At 41.0% G+C, this 18,657-nt stretch overlaps 1 protein-coding gene across 2 annotated transcripts in view; it reads left to right on the top strand.

Moving 5' to 3' along the window:
- The window catches only part of plcd1a (phospholipase C, delta 1a), a 156,455-nt gene that overhangs the window by 96,489 nt on the left and 41,309 nt on the right, over positions 1-18,657 (top strand). For both annotated transcript variants that reach the window (XM_039753704.1, XM_039753703.1), the window contains exons 3-6: positions 3,010-3,238; positions 9,088-9,217; positions 10,992-11,220; positions 16,613-16,814. In XM_039753704.1, the coding sequence (XP_039609638.1) occupies positions 3,010-3,238; positions 9,088-9,217; positions 10,992-11,220; positions 16,613-16,814 (790 nt within the window). The remainder of the gene's footprint in view (positions 1-3,009; positions 3,239-9,087; positions 9,218-10,991; positions 11,221-16,612; positions 16,815-18,657) is intronic.

Here is an 18,657-nt window from a genome sequence, read left to right as displayed (position 1 = left end):
TAAATCAACACAATATCAAGCAGCGTGTGGTAGGAAATGTTAGGTGTGATTTTGTCATTTGAGAGTAAACCAAACCCCTATGGGGTGAAAAGTTGTTGCAGATGAAGACGAGCACTGAGGCAGAGTACACAGCTAGTGTTCTTTTAAAATGGCTGAATCTCATAATATTGTTGTTTTTTTGACATTTTATTTTACAATATCTGTGTAATCGCGATGTGGATCAATGTTCCATAACTTTCTTGGCTTGAAAAATGGACACATATCTTGAAAAATGGACACATTATTTTAAGTTTTTTTTTTTCGGTTTTTGTTTTCCAGTTGCACCCCCTTGCCCTGTGGCTTCCGTTATGAAATGCCAGAACAGAGGATGTATTTTTTAAAATGCATAGAAAACACTTAACTTTAGGACAAAATATCATGTTGCAAATTCATATACAACCGTGTTTATAAAGAAATAAATTTGACTTGAAAAATTGCCAACTTCTCTTTTAAGAACAGAGAAGCTCGTGACATCATCAGCAAGTGATGTTCAACAAGAAAATAATGATAAAAATCAATTATAACAAACTATGGAAAAATAAAAGCATTAAATGCAACCAGATTTTGAAAGTATTGGCCAATTTAGAATGACTAAATACAGTAACTTGGAATTTTAGAGAAGTACTTGAATTCCCAGAGAAAATCCCATGAAGACTCGGGCAGAATGTCTAATCTCTGCACAAACAGAACAGGCTGGCATTTAAACCCAAGGCTTCTGGAGCTCTGTGGCAGACCGCTGTGCCATTCCATTCCATTCCATTCACTAAAACGCATCAGTAAATTTTGTTTCATATAGTGTCTGTATTGTTTTTCTCAGGCACTAGGTTTTATGTAACAACATTCAATTTGTTCATCATCACAAAACTTTACTAAAGCACTAAATAAAACAGTAATTAGTAAGTGCCTGTTTTTATATCACCATTTATTGTGCTCTGTTTGATATATGCAACGTGAAAATTATTAGGTAAACACATGGGAAATGAAGGAGGCACAAATTAGTACATTAGAGCAATTTGGATGAGATGAGAACAGGCCATTCAGCCCAACAAAGCTCGCCAATCCTGTCCACCTAATATTTCCCAAATAACACGAGGATGTGATTTGAAGGTTCCTAAAGACCTACTACATTACAACATTGTCTAATGTAATGACTACAATGTGTGTTTATGTTGTAAGAAGATGCTATATTGCGCCCGACCCCGACACAGGAGTCACGTATACAATAAAAAGACATTTATTTTTCTCCAGCAGGAGGGCACGTCTTCCCCGTGAACCCCCCAGCCACAACACAGTCCCAAGCACTAAACACTGAATCACCACACTCCTCTCTCTTTCATCACCACTCTTCCACAGCTTTGTCCTCCTCCCACCCGACTCTGGCTGCTGAGTGGTGGTCGCTTGCTCCTTTTTATTGGGTACCCGGAAGTGCTCCAGGTGCTTGATTGGCAACATCCGGCTGCACTTTCGGGTAAGGCGAAACCAGTGCCCAAAAAGGGCCAGCAGCTCCTGCTGCAGCACCCCCTGGCAGCTCCTGCGGAACCCCACAGAGCTGCACAGAATTCCAACCCCCATGAAGCCCTGGGGGAGTCCGAGGCACTGCTGCAACCCAGGGAGGCTGCCATCTAGCTTCCAGGGGGAGATACTGGGCTTCCCACTCTTGTCCCCTTGGCAGATGTGGTGAAGGGGCGTCCCGGCCAGGCATGGACCCCGGCCATCCGTCACAGTGTAATGTCTACAACGTGTGTTTATGGTACTGTGGGTGAAGAAAAACATTTTATTGTTTGTGTGAAATTTACTGTTAATGAGTTTCCTACTGTGTCCCAGTGTTCTCATTGATCCACTGTACTGTGTTTTTCATAATTTTAAACACTTCAATCATGTCCTGCTGTAATCTCCACTGCCTTAAACTGAAAAGGACTGAACTCCTTTTCAGTCCCGGTTTCAGCCTAGTAGCTCTTCTGTGGACTTTTTTTAGTGCTGTTAGGCGTTTTTGTAATATGGAGATTAAAACTGCATACAGTACTCCAGGTGAGGCCCACCAGTGCTTTGTAAAGCTTCATCATAACCTCCTTTTGACTTGACACTCTACAAATTGTGCTATGTAACCCAACATTCTGTTAACTTCCGAATGAACTCTGTACACTTTCTGGAAGATGACTCCTAAATCCTTCTCATAAGGGGTCCCTTCAAGTTTCAATACCTCCTGTTGTGTATTCAAATCTAAAATTTTTACTTGCTTTGTTTTAATACCATTAAATTTCATTTGCTGCAAATCTGCCCGTGGGTTAACTGATTCTAGATTGTCTGCCATTCCACTTAGTTTATCATCATTAGCAAATTTAACCAACCTTTTATTTAAATGCCTATGCAGATCATTTACACATATTAAAAACAGCAGCCAATTCTGCACCCATCTATAAACATCATCAAGAACTCCCTCTTCTTTTAGTTTGATGTTTAGCCTCTCGTGTGGGCCTTGTCAAATGCCTCCTGAAAATCAAGATAAATAATTTGCACAGTATGCACATCTTTGAGTGTATGCTCTCGTTACTGCCTCATAGAATTCCAGCCTATTAGTAAAACATGACATCCCTGGCTGAACCCATTTTGACTGTTGACTAACAGTAGGAGTATTAATAGTAAATAATTAAGGCATACTTAGTGTTACTCAGGATGGCAAAAAATGTAAAAGGAAACATGAATAGCACATCTGAGTCTGCAGGTTCAAAGCCTTTGGAGCCCAGTGCTATGCAGTAGACACTTTTCCTTTGGAAGACCCAAAGAGGAAATGTGGAATTATCTCCCCAGCGTGCATGCCAGACTTCCCCCATATCTGTGGAGGTGGCACTATCGGTCTCTTCTCACGCATGCTGGCTTCTCAGCCTCTGGGAAAACTGGCACTATCTGAGGGTCCACTGATAAGAGGTATGGTGCCTTTTGTTCACCCATATTGTTTGTTTTCTTTACCAGTTTCCATCGAAGACGTTCAGGAGGTGCGCTTGGGCCGACACTCTGAGGGTTTGCAGAAATATGCCAAAGATGTCCCAGAAGAGCAGTGCTTTTCCATCATCTTCAAAGGAAACCGAAAGAATCTGGACCTTATCGCCAGCTCCAAGGAGGAGGCAAGCCAGTGGGCAGAGGGCTTGAAAAAACTTATCAAGTTTTCGAACAATATGAGCAACAAGCAGAAGTTAGAACAGTATCCTTTCTGTTTTCCCTTTCTGGGGTCTCCCAACAGAGTTGCAGTCATGTCCACAAGTTGAGTCCACATGTTGAGTCCACAAGTTTGTATTTAAGTGGTCTTTTCCTGTGATTAATAAGAAGCTTCTTTAACCCAGATTTAAACTGTTTTCTGTTACTGAAGCAAGGTCATCTAGTGACTTGGTATCCTCAAGACATTAGTAGGGAGCTCTCTCTGGTTGGGTAACTGAACCGTCTGCTGACATTAATGAGCTATTCCTATTTGTGGGTGTTCCAGTGCCTTTGACTGATATTGTCAGACTCACACAGTGCTATCATTTTAGCTGCAAGTTGCAAAGTTTTCTACCAAACACCAAGCATTAGAGACCATCAGACCACCTATTTCTCAATACAGTTTGTAATTTGTCCCCTTTTTTTGATGTTTTACTCTTGACCAGTTTGTTGACTCTTTTGAACCAATTGATTAAAATGCTCATTCATTCCAGATTTCATCATTTCAGACTGTAGGTCACTTTATCGCCCAAGCATCTGTCCGTCCATTTTTAATAAACTTGTTTATTCCATTATATGGTGTGGGGGACAACTAAATATTGTTGAGGGGGGACTTGTCATTCCTGCACACAGCCATAATTACCCACACCAGGCCAATCAGCCCATTTCATCTGTCTGTCTGTTAAATCCTATTCATTTATTTTCTGAACCGCCATTTTCCTTTACTGGACAGAATGGAACTGAAATCTGTCCAAGTATCATTGGACACAAGAATAGATGTAATCCTATATATGGTGCTAGATCATTACAGGGCATGTCTATGCATACTTATACACTGAGCCCATTTCAAAGTCAAATCATCATTCCATAAGTCCAAATTTATGCTAGTCAACCAGGGCAGAAAGCCACTGAAGTCCATCCTGGCAGCACTGAGTACAAGGTTTGAACTAACCCTATGTAGGGCTCCACTTCGTCACAGGACACCCATTCACACTGCATGAATTTCTCCTATTTTCTAATCCATCTTGTGTCTGAAAGGTTAGTTTCGACCACATTCTTAATTTAAGTAGACCAGTTTCTCCTGTTACAGACATTTCCTTTAAATTTCTCCTATGCTCAAACCACAGTTTTAGAACAATTGTGATGAGAACAGGCAATTCAGCCCAATAAGCTTGTCTACCCAGTTTACCTAGATTGTTTAGAATAACACCTAGCCGAGATCTGATGTTCCCTAAAGTCCAACATTCCACCACACCACCTGGTAATTTATTCCATGTGTCTTTACTTCTATGTGTGAAGATCAACTTGGTAGCATTTGTGTAAAAATCTGCCCTTCAGTTTTCTTGGCAGTGGCAACGTGTTCCTGTCGTAGAATTTATTTTAAAGTAATAGCCGAGATGTGATGTACTTATTTAAGTTACAATTTTAAACACTTTTATATCATGTCTTAACCTCCTTTTGCTTAAGCTGAAAAGGTTCAGCTCCTTCATAGCTCATACCTTTCAGTCCTAGAGTCAGCCTAGAAGCATTTCCTCAGCAGCTCATTATATAACTTAAAGCATAACTTCCCTTGACTTGTACTCCACACATCATGGTATATAACCTAACATCTATCTATCTATCTATCTATCTATCTATCTATCTATCTATCTATCTATCTATCTATCTATCTATCTATCTATCTATCTATCCATCCATCCATCCATCCATCCATCCATCCATCCATCCATCCATCCATCCCATTAGCTTTTCTAATTGGTTCTGTACACTTTTTGGTTGTTGATAGTGAGGAGTCCACTAAGACTTCTAGGCCCTATGCCCTTCTCATAAGGGGTATTTTCAAGTTTCTAACCTCCCATTGTCTATTCACATCTAATATATTTACTTCCTATATGTGATACTTTACATTTACTTACATTAAATTTCATCTGCCACAAATCTGCTCAAGCATGTATGCTGTCTAAGCTTCTCTGTAACAATTTAGCTTATTCTGCATTATCTGCTCTTTCTCCCAGTTTGGTGTCCTCTTCAGCCTTAACCAGCTTATTGATTATATTCTTGTCCAAATCATTTATTTATATTAAAAAGAACAGCATCCCCAACACTAACCCCTGAGGAACACTACTATTAACATCACTTGATTCTGTAAAAGTACTTTACCTTTTGCTTCCTGTATCTGAGTCAATTTTATACCCACCTACACACCGTGCCTTGAATTCCCACTTATGTTAGTTTGACATGGAGGCACACTTTTCAAACAAAGCTCTTAAGCAACTTTTCACTTATGTTCCTTTCTTTACCAGTAGTCACGGCTTGCGGGGTGCGGCTGACAGAATAAGATCGATACCGATGTCCTACCAGAAATAAGGCTTCTCAGTATGACTGCTGGGCTTTAGAGCGGATGCTCCAGGGCTTCTCAGTTACTCCCTGGAGGGCTGTTGTTGCTGCATGTTTTTACTTTTTTACCATTTTCTTCATTAGAACACATTTAGTTTCTGCTAAAGCAATGTTTTTTTTTGGGCCTAATTATAGTTTTAACTTGTTAAGATTCAGAACCCTTAATTGCCTATTTTAGATTTAAACAGTAGCATTTGGTTTTTGGTTGTTGCCTGTTTTCTTAACCAACCATAAGTTAATAATGAGGTACAAATGACAAGGGGACCACCAGCTCTCCAGCTAAATGTGCTTCTGTTTAAACTTGTGTATATACATCATAAAGAATCTGTATTAATAATATGTTTTGAAATAAATGAGAGAGAAAGGAAGGAGGGGGAATGACCACCTTCTTTTGGCTGCTTCCATTTAGGGGTCACCCTAGCTGATCATCCATCTCCATCTATCCCAGTCTTTTATATCATTTTCTGCCACACCGACTGCCTTCATGTTCTCCCTCACCGCATCCATAATCCTCCTCTTTGGCCTTCCCCTTTTCCTCTCGCCTGGTGATTCCATCCTCAACATTCTTTTCCTTATGTACCCCTCATCTCTCATGTGCCCAAACCATCTCAATCTGGCCTCTCTCACTTGTTCACCAAAATGTTGTACCTTTGTTGTCCCTCTAATATCCTCTGTCCTAATCCTGTCTACCGTTGTTACTCTGAGTGAAAATCAGCATCTTCAACTCTGCCACTTTCAGCTCTGCCTTCTTTTTGTCAGTGCCACCATCTCCAAACCATACAGCATATTTGGTCTCACTACCATTTTATAGAGCTTCCCTTTCACTCTTTCAGGTAGTCTTCTATTACAAATCACTCCTTCTCCACCCAGCCCATCCTGCCTGCACTCTCTTCACCTCTCTGCCACACTCTCCATTGCTTTGGACTGTTGAAGCCAAGTATTTAAAATTGTCTGTCTTCACCACTAGCAGTCCACCACCTTCCCTTTCATTTATGCAAATGTACTCTGTCTTGCTCCTACTTGGAGAGAAGGGAAGGACCAAAATCTGTTCTGGACCGCAAAACATATGTATAATGTTCTCAGAAAACGAAAATGTGGTAAAGATTTGTGTTGGAAGAATTAATGCACAATTAAAGCCATACAACTGAATCCCAGGTTTTATTATCTGCTAGGCCTGGCTTCTAATTATGAAACTGGTTGGAATGAAAGCTTGCAGCAACTCTGTTCCTCCAGAACCGTAAATGAGGACCTCTGACCTAAGACAAATTCAAGACATGCTTGATCATTTTTTTTCATGTTTTCTGGCAATTTTTCATTCAAGCATTCATTCTTGCTAACCTATGGTAGAAGGTGCTGAGGTGTCCTTCATGTGACACATACAAACCATTTGTTTATTCATTTTATGCAGAACAGAATGGTAATCTAGACCGTCCTATGGACTATTCATGCGCATACACACAGACATGGTCAGCAGAGATTTGCAATGCATCATTGCCAGGCACGTTTTTGAAATGTGGGGAAAAAACCAAGTAGTTGAGGGAGCACAAGCAAACGCCATGCAAGATAGTCTCCAGGCCTGGATCAGGAGCCAGATTACTGGAGTTTTCATGCAGCAGCACTATCCTGTGTGCTGAACCATTTTTTTCTCATACTAGTAACATTTCCCATAAATATCAGCCAATAAACATCTGAATGAACTCCATTCATATGTAGCAGTCAACTTGAAACACTGTGTACTGGTGGTCCAAGTTGTACTGCTGTGCACACATCCTTAATTGGAAATCATTCCTTTGCTTTATTGCAAAACTTTATAAGTGATTCAAAGTTTTACTTCTGTCTGTTGGAAGAGAGAAAAAAAAAACAAACAGGAGTGTGCAATAAGTAGAAACATTTATAATGTGTTTGAGTTACACCCAGAGGAGAGTTTAATGACCAAAATCCTGTAGTGTGTGCTGATCAAGTCGAGTATTGTGAGTCAGGGTCAACCAACCCAACACCCCTCACACGATGACCCTAATTTACCAGTGTGACTTCCTTCCAGCTTTCTGCATTCTGGTGCTGTTGTGTGCTAAATCTAAAATGGTATGAGCAAGGCCAAGGAAAAGAATGGGTGGCAGTGAAGATCAGCAGATTTTAGTGATCTTGAAAGTGTCCGCCCATTGGCTTTTCACAACAGTTTAGTTTCTGCTTCAGAGGTCTCATTAATAAATGGGGTTTGTCTGTAGCCAGGTGGCATAATGCATACCCAGTATGTGGGCAGCCTTCAAATTTTTTGGAGTATTAATTTCCCTCATGTGCAGCCTATTTTGTTACACTTGGTGCCCTGGTGCTCACAGCACTATACGTCGTTGCTGACCTTGGTTCCAACTTCTGTTCTTTTGAGCCTTCACCCTTAATAATTATTTTCTGCTTTTTTACATCTAGTAGCAAGAGTTTAGCAGTGTTTAATTTTGTGCACTGCTCTTTGGAACATTTCTCACATTATTTATTATTTTAAGATCTTTCTGTATTATTATTTTTTTCTGACTCTTGGCACCATCTTGTTTATTTTATGGCTGTTATCATTTTGTGAACTTTGTTTCTAGGACTCCATCCCTAGTTGCAAGGAGGCAGGGCTGATAGGATATAACGTTTGACATTGGTTACACAACAGTAACCGTTTAAACAATTTAAACCTGTGCAATGTGTAACTCTTGTGTGCTTGATTTGGTTTCAAAACAAAAAAAAAACCTGTTTGTAATGTGTATTTTGTAATGGGGTGGCACGGTGGCGCAGTGGTAGCGCTGCTGCCTCGCAGTTAGGAGACCCGGGTTCACTTCCCGGGTCCTCCCTGCGTGGAGTTTGCATGTTCTCCCCCGTGTCTGCGTGGGTTTCCTCCGGGTACTCCTGTTTCATCCCACAATCCAAAGACATGCTGGTTAGGTGGATTGGCGATTCTACATTGGCCCTGGTGTGTTTGTGTGTGTCCTGCGGTGGGTTGGCACCCTGCCCAGGATTGGTTCCTGCCTTGTGCCCTGTGTTGGCTGGGATTGGCTCCAGCAGACCCCATGACCCTATTCGGATTCAGCGGGTTAGAAAATGGATGGATGTTTCTAGTTGTGATTTTTTTGCCATTCTTACTAAACTTTGGTTTTCAGTTTTGTTGTTTTGTTGTCCACTGTAACAATCTCTTTGACATCTTTTGTGATTTCTGACCATACCTTTTTTGATTTCCTGGTCCTTACAAAACATCAACCCCACATAGAAGAGGAAGAAGAAGGTTGTTTCAGTTTTTCTGTCTGCTCAGTTTTTTAGCAGAACAACCGTTAGGTGATTCTTGCCATTCAGCTGCCTGATGTATTGAATTAGTCTGTCATTTTTAACAGTGGCTGAGGGGTACCTTGTCAGTTTCTGGTAGTCTCAGCAGGAGACGTGTGCTCCACCATAAGTGTAGCTTATTTCCTTAAGTCAGAACCACAGCTGGATTCACAGCTGCATCCGAAAAGCTGATACGAATTTCGACAACAAGATGAACTTCAAAGAACTTAAACACTTCCTGCAGGAGGTCAACATAAAAGTGGATGACCTGTATGCCAAGAAGCTTTTTGAGGTAGGAGGGGGGCACAGTGGGTGGGAGGCTCAGCGTGGCAACCTGGGGCATTCTTTTCTTTGATGTTTTTTTTTAATTACCTATATTTTTTGTTACATGTTAATTTATTTGGGGGTACATTGTCTTCCCAAAACTCTTGGACCTGGTTGGATTCCTAACTCTTTCCATGTTAAATTGGTATAGATTCTTCCAGATTGCTGCAGCAGCTCCAGAACAAAACACTACAGAACACATGAAATGTGTTCACAATGTTCACATGACATGCCTGCTTGCCTCACATCTCTTCCAGTTGACGATGAATTTCAGCAGGGACTGTGCCCTTGTCATGCAGAAATCGGATCACACCATACACATTTATGCTTGGCCAAGTACCCTGCTACCTTAACTCTTTGAGAGCTGAATATTTTTTCCATAAAACAAGTTTCTGAAAAGCAACGGTTTCACACAGAGATCAACATAAAACATCTGTTGCTGCATGCTGTGGCAGCCAGTTTGCTAAGAATATGCGGCAGGCTTGCTGCCAGGCTGTCTTTGCATGGCTGGGACAAAGTCACAGTGCATTGCAATCGGGTTTCTACCTCTTATCATTGTTAAGTGGCCGTCCTCCCTGGCAAACATTGTCAGTACAACGATTTAACTGGGGACCAATCAGCTGAAGCTGGAACCTCGCATTAATTTTCGATCACTTGTATCAAAATCTGAGTCTGACAAGTCATAGTCCAGTTCAGAGAGAAGAGGCAATGCGTCGTCCACGGAGTGTTTTGCTTTACGCATTCGCTTTGATCTCTCGCCATTATGCCAGTGCCATTTTTGCCATTGTTTGCACCTTGCTACTCACACGAGCGCAGGAAATCTCGGTCAAAACCAATGAATCTAACTTTCCTTCTAGCAACAAGAGTCCAAATAAAACATAATGGTTGGTTTTGTCACAGTTTACAGTCGATTACCATCACCAACTCCTCCTTTTGTCAAACGTCGACATCAACCCTAAAAGAGTTAATAGAGACATACACCATAATGTATGTATAAAACGTCACCACACTGTGTAAATAACTGATGTAGGTCTGTTTGGAGAAGGTGAACAGCCTCAGTTTTTAAAGTTAAGCTAGCTTGTTACCTTTTTCATCATCAGAAAGAGAAATGATGCTGCAACCATGAAATGTTAAAATATAAGAGAGGGATTTCATATTTGTTAATCCAGTTTCATTTACAAAGAGGAATAAACACTTTTCTTCTGGCCTCCCTTCTTTAGGGTTTGGCCCCAGATTTGCCTGATCTTATAAGTGTTGCAGAGGTGAGTTGCTTCCTGGTCTGCAACCAGATGATAAACAACTTGCCCTCTTCCCATTGGCCCTTTTATTCTGGCATCCTGGAACACCTGATCAGAAGGGGAAGTCCTGTCTGTTCTTTTACATCAGACCTGTGAAACTGGCCACCTTGACCTTCTTGAGAAGGTTTACTTTTGGCAGACTTCTAGCTCTTACCTGTGGGGAATTTGGAGACCCTTATACTTGAGAATTAAGAGTTTTCGCTGTGTTCCCGTGCAGTATAATTTACAAGAGATTAGAGCAAACTGTTAAAACTTACATGACTTGCCATATTTAAATATCTAACAACAAAAATACTCACCTTTCTTAAGATTCCTAATTAGTTTTTTAGCACCACCCTTCATTTTCATACATAAGACTTGTTAAATCTGAGGTTTGCTTAGAGAGAGAACCCCCACCTCCAGGCATGTCATATTAATACTAATTTTTCCTTTTTCCTTGTGTAGAAATGTGACAAGTCCAAGTCAAATATGTTAGAGGATTCCGAAATTGAAGAATTCTACAAGCTCTTAACGCAACGAGAAGAAATCGATGTCATTTTTAATAAATACGCAGAGACTGAGGAACTTATGAGCACTGATGATCTTCTGAAATTCCTGCAGACTGAGCAGCATGAGAATGTGACAGTGGAAAAGGCCCACTTGCTCATTGAGATGTATGAGCCTGACGATATAGGTGAGGATGGGCTCTGTTGTCCTCTGGTTGTTTAGTTCACTCACTTTATTGTCTTGAAGTTAGTATGCTCAAGCCTATTTGGCCATGTCCTTTTTGTTTGCAATCCCTTTGGGACTGGAATGCTCACCAGAAAAAATGTGGTAGATCTTGGGAGTTGTGACCGAATGGGACTTCCTATTGCCTGAAACCCTTTGAGTGGTTTTCCCATATACCCCTCTTATCAATTTTTCAAACCCCATTTAGGCTTTTGGAGTGGATAAAGGTCACCCAGCAGCATCAACTATCCACTGAAGCCTGATAGAATAAAAGACAAGGAGGAAATATTTGCAAGTCCCTCATCCAGGGTGCTAAAACTATCTTATGTGCTGAAGACCACCAGCCATTAGCCTATAATACACATTTTTTTTTTCTATCGTGCCCCACTTTTTCAATAACTATTGGTGATATCAGTAGCAAAGAGGACTAAAGCAAAGCAGTGAAAGTCTCCTTATAGTCCTAGGGACCAGAATTCACTGTCCCCACAGCTTTTTCAGGCGCAAAGAAGAGATGATTGTTTATTCATGAACTTTGTTCACAAATAGACAAAGGGTTATATGAACCATCTGTTTTATAGGTGGTGTAGGCAAAATAATTCAAACATGCTTGCATTAATTAAGAAAATAATATAATTCACTTATAATAGCAGGGTTATAGAAGGTGGATATATGCATGTAGATATGGGCACAGTACAACAAACTGCACCAAAAATCAGTCCAAGCTGATTTGTTTAATCAGATATCCACTTCTAATTCATATGCACGGATGGTCTGACTTTTAAAGGGCTTTTGCGAGATTTCTGATTTGTTACATCTGTTAAAAAGTGAGATGCTTGCTTGTATTATGAGTTGTGTAATGTTTCTCTCTGATTGTCTCTGTGAGCACAGTATATGTACCAGTCTAAAACTGCTGTGAGTTTAATTAATGGAGTGTCTCTGATGTCTCTGTTGTGTCTTTCGGACGGGTCACTTTGTAATGGCCGACCCCTTGCTCAGACCGGCCACAAAACTACCAAGACTCTTCCTTGGGTCACCTGAGGCTTCTTGCTCTAATAACAAGCCATACTCCTTACAAGTTGTCTTACTTTTCCTGACACGATGAAATAACCAGAAAACAGTAACAGATATGTAAAATCAAACACGGATATATTGTAAATGGAAAAGACAAACAAATATTCAATAATATATATATATATACATACAGTGGGTACAGAGAGTATTCAGACCCCCTTCAATTTTTCACTCTTTGCTATATTGCAGCCATTTGCTAAAATCATTTAAATTAATTTTTTTCCTCATTAATGTACACATAGCACCCCATATTGACAGACAAAAAAAATAATTTTTGAAATTGTTGCAGATTTATTAAAAAAGAAAAACTGAAATATCACATGGTCCTAAGTATTCAGACCCTTTGCTCAGTATTTAGTAGAAGCACCCTTTTGAGCTAATACACCCATGAGTCTTCTTGGAAAAGATGCAACAAGTTTTTCACACCTGGATTTGGGGATCCTCTGCCATTCCTCCTTGCAGATCCTCTCCAGTTCTGTCAGGTTGGATGGTAAACGTTGGTGGACAGCCATTTTTAGGTCACTCCAGAGATGCTCAATTGGGTTTAAGTCAGGGCTGTGGCTGGGCCATTCAAGAACAGTCACAGAGTTGTTGTGAAGCCACTCCTTTGTTATTTTAGCTCTGCGCTTAGGGTCATTGTCCTGTTGGAAGGTAAACCTTCGGCCCAGTCTGAGGTCCTTAGCACTCTGGAGAAGGTTTTTGTCCAGGATATTCCTGTACTTGGCCGCATTCATCTTTCCCTCGATTGCAACCAGTCGTCCTGTCCCTGCAGCTGAAAAACACCCCCAACAGCATGATGCTGCCACCGCCATGCTTCACTGTGGGGACTGTATTGGACAAGTGATGAGCAGTGCCTGGTTGTCTCCACACATACCGCTTAGAATTAAGGCCAAAAGTTCTATCTTGGTTTCATCAGACCAGAGAATCTTATTTCTCACCATCTCAGAGTCCTTCAGGTGTCTTTTAGCAAACTCCATGCACGCTGTCATGTGTCTTGCCTCTCCTCAGTGTGTGTATATATTATGTATGTGTGTGTGCGCAAAATATCACTATCCCAAATGACGCCAGTGACTAATTATTATACAAGACACGACTATACAAATATTTACATAGAACCCTCCCTTGCCCCTAATCAATTATTAGAAACACCTAACACAAATACAAACACAGATTAGTTAAACACAGCAATAGAAATGTGGTGAGAGTCCAAAATAAAGTCCGGCGGTATTGATACTGGTGCTGTAGTGTTATTGTACTCCTTCCCGAAAACAAAACGACTTCACTGTGAAAAGTCCTGGCAATGGCTGGTATGAATCCGAACCCCGGGGTTTCTCGCCTCTGGCTGTCGTGATGTTGAATCGGATGTTGAAAAAGCAAGCAGTGGAATGATGCAATAAATGGCAGTGATGAGTTTGTAAATGATCGGGTAAATTGTCTCCTTTTTCCTCTTGATTTCTCTCCTCTCTCTTTCTCCTCTTTCCCTCTCACCTTCGCTCCTTTTTTTTAAATGCAAAATGTCCCAGATGTAACTGGTGGATCCAACTGGTGATTTTCATCTCGGGGCTGCAGTCTCTCTCCATCATCCTTCGCCTCTTCACTTACATGGACAACATTTACTGACGCACACACAGTATAACGAACATTAAATGGGACGATGAAAACTAAACGCACTCAGCACATACAAAAACAATGATTTATTATTATGTAGCCCTGCTACAACCTTTTATGCCAAAAGGCGTTTGTGGGGTTTTGTACCTCATGATATTACCCATAAATAGCTGGCTAGCTATGGGTGCTCCGGGGATGGGCAGCTCTGTATAATATAAAACACTTGATCTTGTCAAGGGCGCTTACCTGTATGTATCTTCATTTCCCTTTACTCGTGTCTAAAATTTTAAGTTATAGGCTCCGATAGCATCAAATGGAACATAAGCAATATACAAAGGATTAAAACAGTGTCTCACAGCATTGCTTTGTGTCCTGTGACTTCATTTGTAGTTGATCGTCATCCACACTTGTAAACGAAACAGATTGCAGCCTGCTTTTAATCTAGTGCATGCATTCCAAAAGTGACGATTGTCCATACCACAGCAAACTGCTGTTAGTCCGACAGTAGAGAACTACAGGGGTATTCAACCCTTTCATTGACGGCACACCCATGGCAAGGGAGTAGGGGCTGGCAGAGTAGGGAATAGGTAACTGACCTTCAGTATTAAAGGAGGGTGTGGAACTTGGGCTATTGGCGTCTGTGGTACTCCTACATTCCACCCTGTTGGTTAATAATTAATGCATGGGTATGTCAATGAAATTTGGGAAAGCGATGGTCACCCTGCCAATCCTGTAATGAGTGAGGTACCTTGGAATCTGGGATGTGCTAGCAAGAGAGTCATTTAGCTATGATTGGTACCACCTTATCAAATGGAAAGACCCCAGTGTTATATTCTGATTATTATTATGGGAAAATAATTAATTTTTGGTCAGGTGAACAACTCTACTAAAAGACAATGCCCTGACATAACTGAGCACTTGCTTGAACTCTCTGGAATGCTGCCCTCTCTATGTGGGTCCCCTCACATTTGGTGTAATGACATTGATATCATATTGCTTCCAATTTAAGATTCCCTAAATTTAATGCCCAACCACTTTTAAAATCCAGATTTTTGAGGACAACAAAATCGTGCTATGCACAATAAAATACAAGTAAATATATCAGTATAGCAAGACCATTTTGTAGAATCACTTATATGTGACAAGGCAATGCGCACAGAATGGCTTTCCTTTCACAAACCCAGATTAGCTTACTTCAGCATTATTGTCTTGTAGTTGGAAGGTGTTTGGACTTAACACTTGATAGTTTTAAAGATGCTAAGATTTGCGTTGGTTGTGACGAGGATGGATAGGATTAGGAAAGAGTACATTAGAGGGTCAGCTTAGGTTGGACGGTTTGGAGACAAAGTCAGAGAGGCGAGATTGCGTTTGTTTGGACATGTGCAGAGGAGAGATGCTGGGTATATTGGGAGAAGGATGCTAAGGATAGAGCTGCCAGGCAAGAGAAAAAGAGGAAGGCCTAAGCGAAGGTTTATGGATGTGGTGAGAGAGAACATGCAGGTGATGGGTGTAACAGAACAAGATGGAGAGGACAGAAAGATACAGAAGAAGATGATCTGCTGTGGCAACCCCTAACAGGAGCAGCCGAAAGAAGAAGAGTTCTTAATATGAAAAGCATTGCTTTCAAGACTTCTATAGTGTGACAATAAAAGTCCATGAATATAAGACCCACATCCTCCAGTTTTAGTTTCAGGAAAATATGATAAAACTGCATCTTAAGCCTATGTCATATTAGGCGACTTTTTCAGCAATTTTCAGTCATAGTCTTCATTTACATAATCTTACACCTATGAATCTAATGTGACATGCCTGATGACTGAGACCAACTAGTCTGCAACTGGCTAGGATAAAATCAAGTGTGTTTTATTTTCTCATTATTCAAAGGGGTAGGCTGTGTACACAGGAGAGCTGACAGCCAAATGAACCAATGACTGCTCATCCAAAAGTACAATGCATAGAATGGAGTGATGAAGAATAAGGAATCTGCATATTTTAAACCTCACAAACACAAGAGAGGCTTGTCTGTTTGATGTCTTGTATTTTACATACCATGAGAGAATGGACTATGATGTTTGCTGATGACATTGTGATCTGTAGCGAGAGTAGGGAGCAGGTTGAGGAGATATGCTCTAGAGAGGAGAGGAATGAAGAGCAGTAGGACCACCACAACAGAATACATGTGTGTGAATGAGAGGGGGGACAGTGGAATGGTGAGAATTCAGGGAGTAGAGTTGGCGAAGGTGGATGAGTTTAACCGTCTCTAAAGTGCCACTCAGGCAACACGGTATTGACTATCAGTAAAAAGGGCGAGCATATAAGTGCTTGGTCATTAAATATGACATGGACTGCAGTTTTCATTTGTGTAGTCTGTCATGGTGCAGCAACAAGATCAGTGACTGCGATCAACAAGTGTGGCATTCCCCACTCATAACATGACATTGGCATAAAATTGGCAGCAATGCATTATTTTAAGGGTACAAAAATGCCCCACAACCCTTCCGTTTTCATTTCTATTTCGTTTTTCAGCTTCAGCCCCCATGAATTATACAGACATCAATGAAACAGTCTGCACTTTTCTACCTAAAGTTTAAAGCATTGAGACACAAAGTGAATTGATGCAAGTAAAACACCTGAATGCTGAATTGTTAATTCATTTTTTTTATATTTTTTATTTTCAGCAAAAAGTGAGAAGCAGATGACCAAAGATGGTTTCTTGATGTACCTCCAGTCTGAAGAAGGACAAATCTTTAATCCTGCTCACAACAGAGTCTACCAGGAGATGATGCACCCCCTCAGTCATTACTTCATCTCTTCTTCACACAACACCTACCTGGTGCAAGATCAGTTAAAAGGAGCCAGCAGCACAGAGGCTTATATCAGGTAGAGGCAGCATGCCGTCATATTGACTTGATGTTAATGTGGCAGATTACCTCCCCTCATGTTGACTTCATGTTAACGTAGCACTATATCCCTTCTGATTAAAAGGAACAGCATAATAATGGACACCTGCCTGTTGATTATACCTCCTTGGTTTAGTTTATGGAGCACGGTGAGCTGCAACCTAGCCTGTTGGCATTGGGTGCTTGATATAAACGAACCATAGATGGGCTGACTGTGCATCACAGTACTCAACTGGCAATATGTCACCAGAAACAAAGTTAACCTCTAAATAAGCTGTAAACATAACATGATTTTCTAAAACCTTATTTGATATAACTTAGGATTGCAGTGTGCTGGAGTCTATCTTAATAACACTGGGCAGAAAGCAAGAAAAAGCCCTGCAATGGATTTCCATTGATCACAGGGTCTGCTTACTCACTCTCAAAACTGGGCCAGTTTGGAATTGCCAGTTACCCAGAAAATGCTGGTTAAGTTATGTGGGAGGAAAGTGGGAGTACCAGTATATAAAGGGAGAAGTGCAAACTCCAGAAAGACAATGATCAGGAGGGATTCTTGTTCAGGACACTTGATCCATGAAGCAGCAGCACTAAATGATGTTCCCTTAATACTGTCAATAAAAACACTTTTGAAAACTCTTTAAGTAATGCATAAACATAAAAGTGAATGCCTTAATAAACCATGGAATGTATCTGTGATTCCGGAAGGGTTGCTCTAACATTAATTGTTGATCCTAAGTGTGATGCGGAGGTGTCATCCGTCGCATGGCTGCACTCTGGTCCTAATCGGGGATCCTGAGTTGATTTGTCATGTGGTGGGTGCGGCAATGCGCTGTATCAGAGCATGCTGCTAACCACCACCACCACCTAAAGTGGCCAAGTGGTTGTGTGCCCTTCAGAGACCTGACATCCCATCCTACTCCGTATGCCCACAACACACCAACTAACTAGTTATATTTATAGATGGATGGGTGGTTTAACTGACCAGCTAGTTATATTTGAAAATAGCAGCAGCCATAGCACTGACCCCTTCGAGATACCACTTTTAATAAGCGTGATAAGGTTCTTTGCACCGTCACCGTCTGCTTCCTGTGTTTTAGCCATTTCTGCACTCCTCTGCCCACATCCACGTCCATAATGATTCTGTTAACTCCATGGCATCTGCCATTCCACTCTGGTTTAGTTTTACCAGCAAACGTAAGCATTTTTGTTAGTTATACTTTTTACTAAGGTCATTTATAGTATCAAGGAAACCAGAGTGATTTCACATTTAACATTTACCTAACTCCAAAAAGGATCCTTGTATTAGGTGAGGTGAGGTTAGGAGCACATGCTGATACAACGCATTGCTGCACCCACCACATAACAAACAACTCAGAATCCAGATTAGGATCCGATTGCAGCACTAGTTCAGATGGAGTGGAACAGTGTGAGGTTTTTTTTATGGTGGCTGGAGTTCCAATTCTGCCACCAACCCTCAAGTTTTTCCCTGTATGTTGGAGGGCCTATATGCAGGGCTGGATGCAGATTAATACCTAGGACGGAGCAATTGCAGCTTAAGGGCTTTGCTCAAGGGCCCAACAGAGCAAAGACCCTTTTGGCATTTACGGGATTCAAACCAGCAACCTTCCAATTGCCAATGCAGATCCTCAAGCCTCAGAGCCACCACTTTGCCCACGATCCTTGTATGATAACATTTATCTACATGTTGGACCTTGAACATCCACTTCTTTTGGTTTGTTCACAAGCTTCACATGTGAGATGTTATCCAAAGCTTTTTGAAACTGAAAATAAAGATAAATTAATTTTTATGCAAATCATATAAT

The sequence above is a fragment of the Polypterus senegalus genome, chromosome 5, assembly GCF_016835505.1.
Source record: "Polypterus senegalus isolate Bchr_013 chromosome 5, ASM1683550v1, whole genome shotgun sequence".
NCBI lineage: Eukaryota > Metazoa > Chordata > Cladistia > Polypteriformes > Polypteridae > Polypterus > Polypterus senegalus.
This window is presented reverse-complemented; position numbering and strand designations above follow the sequence as displayed.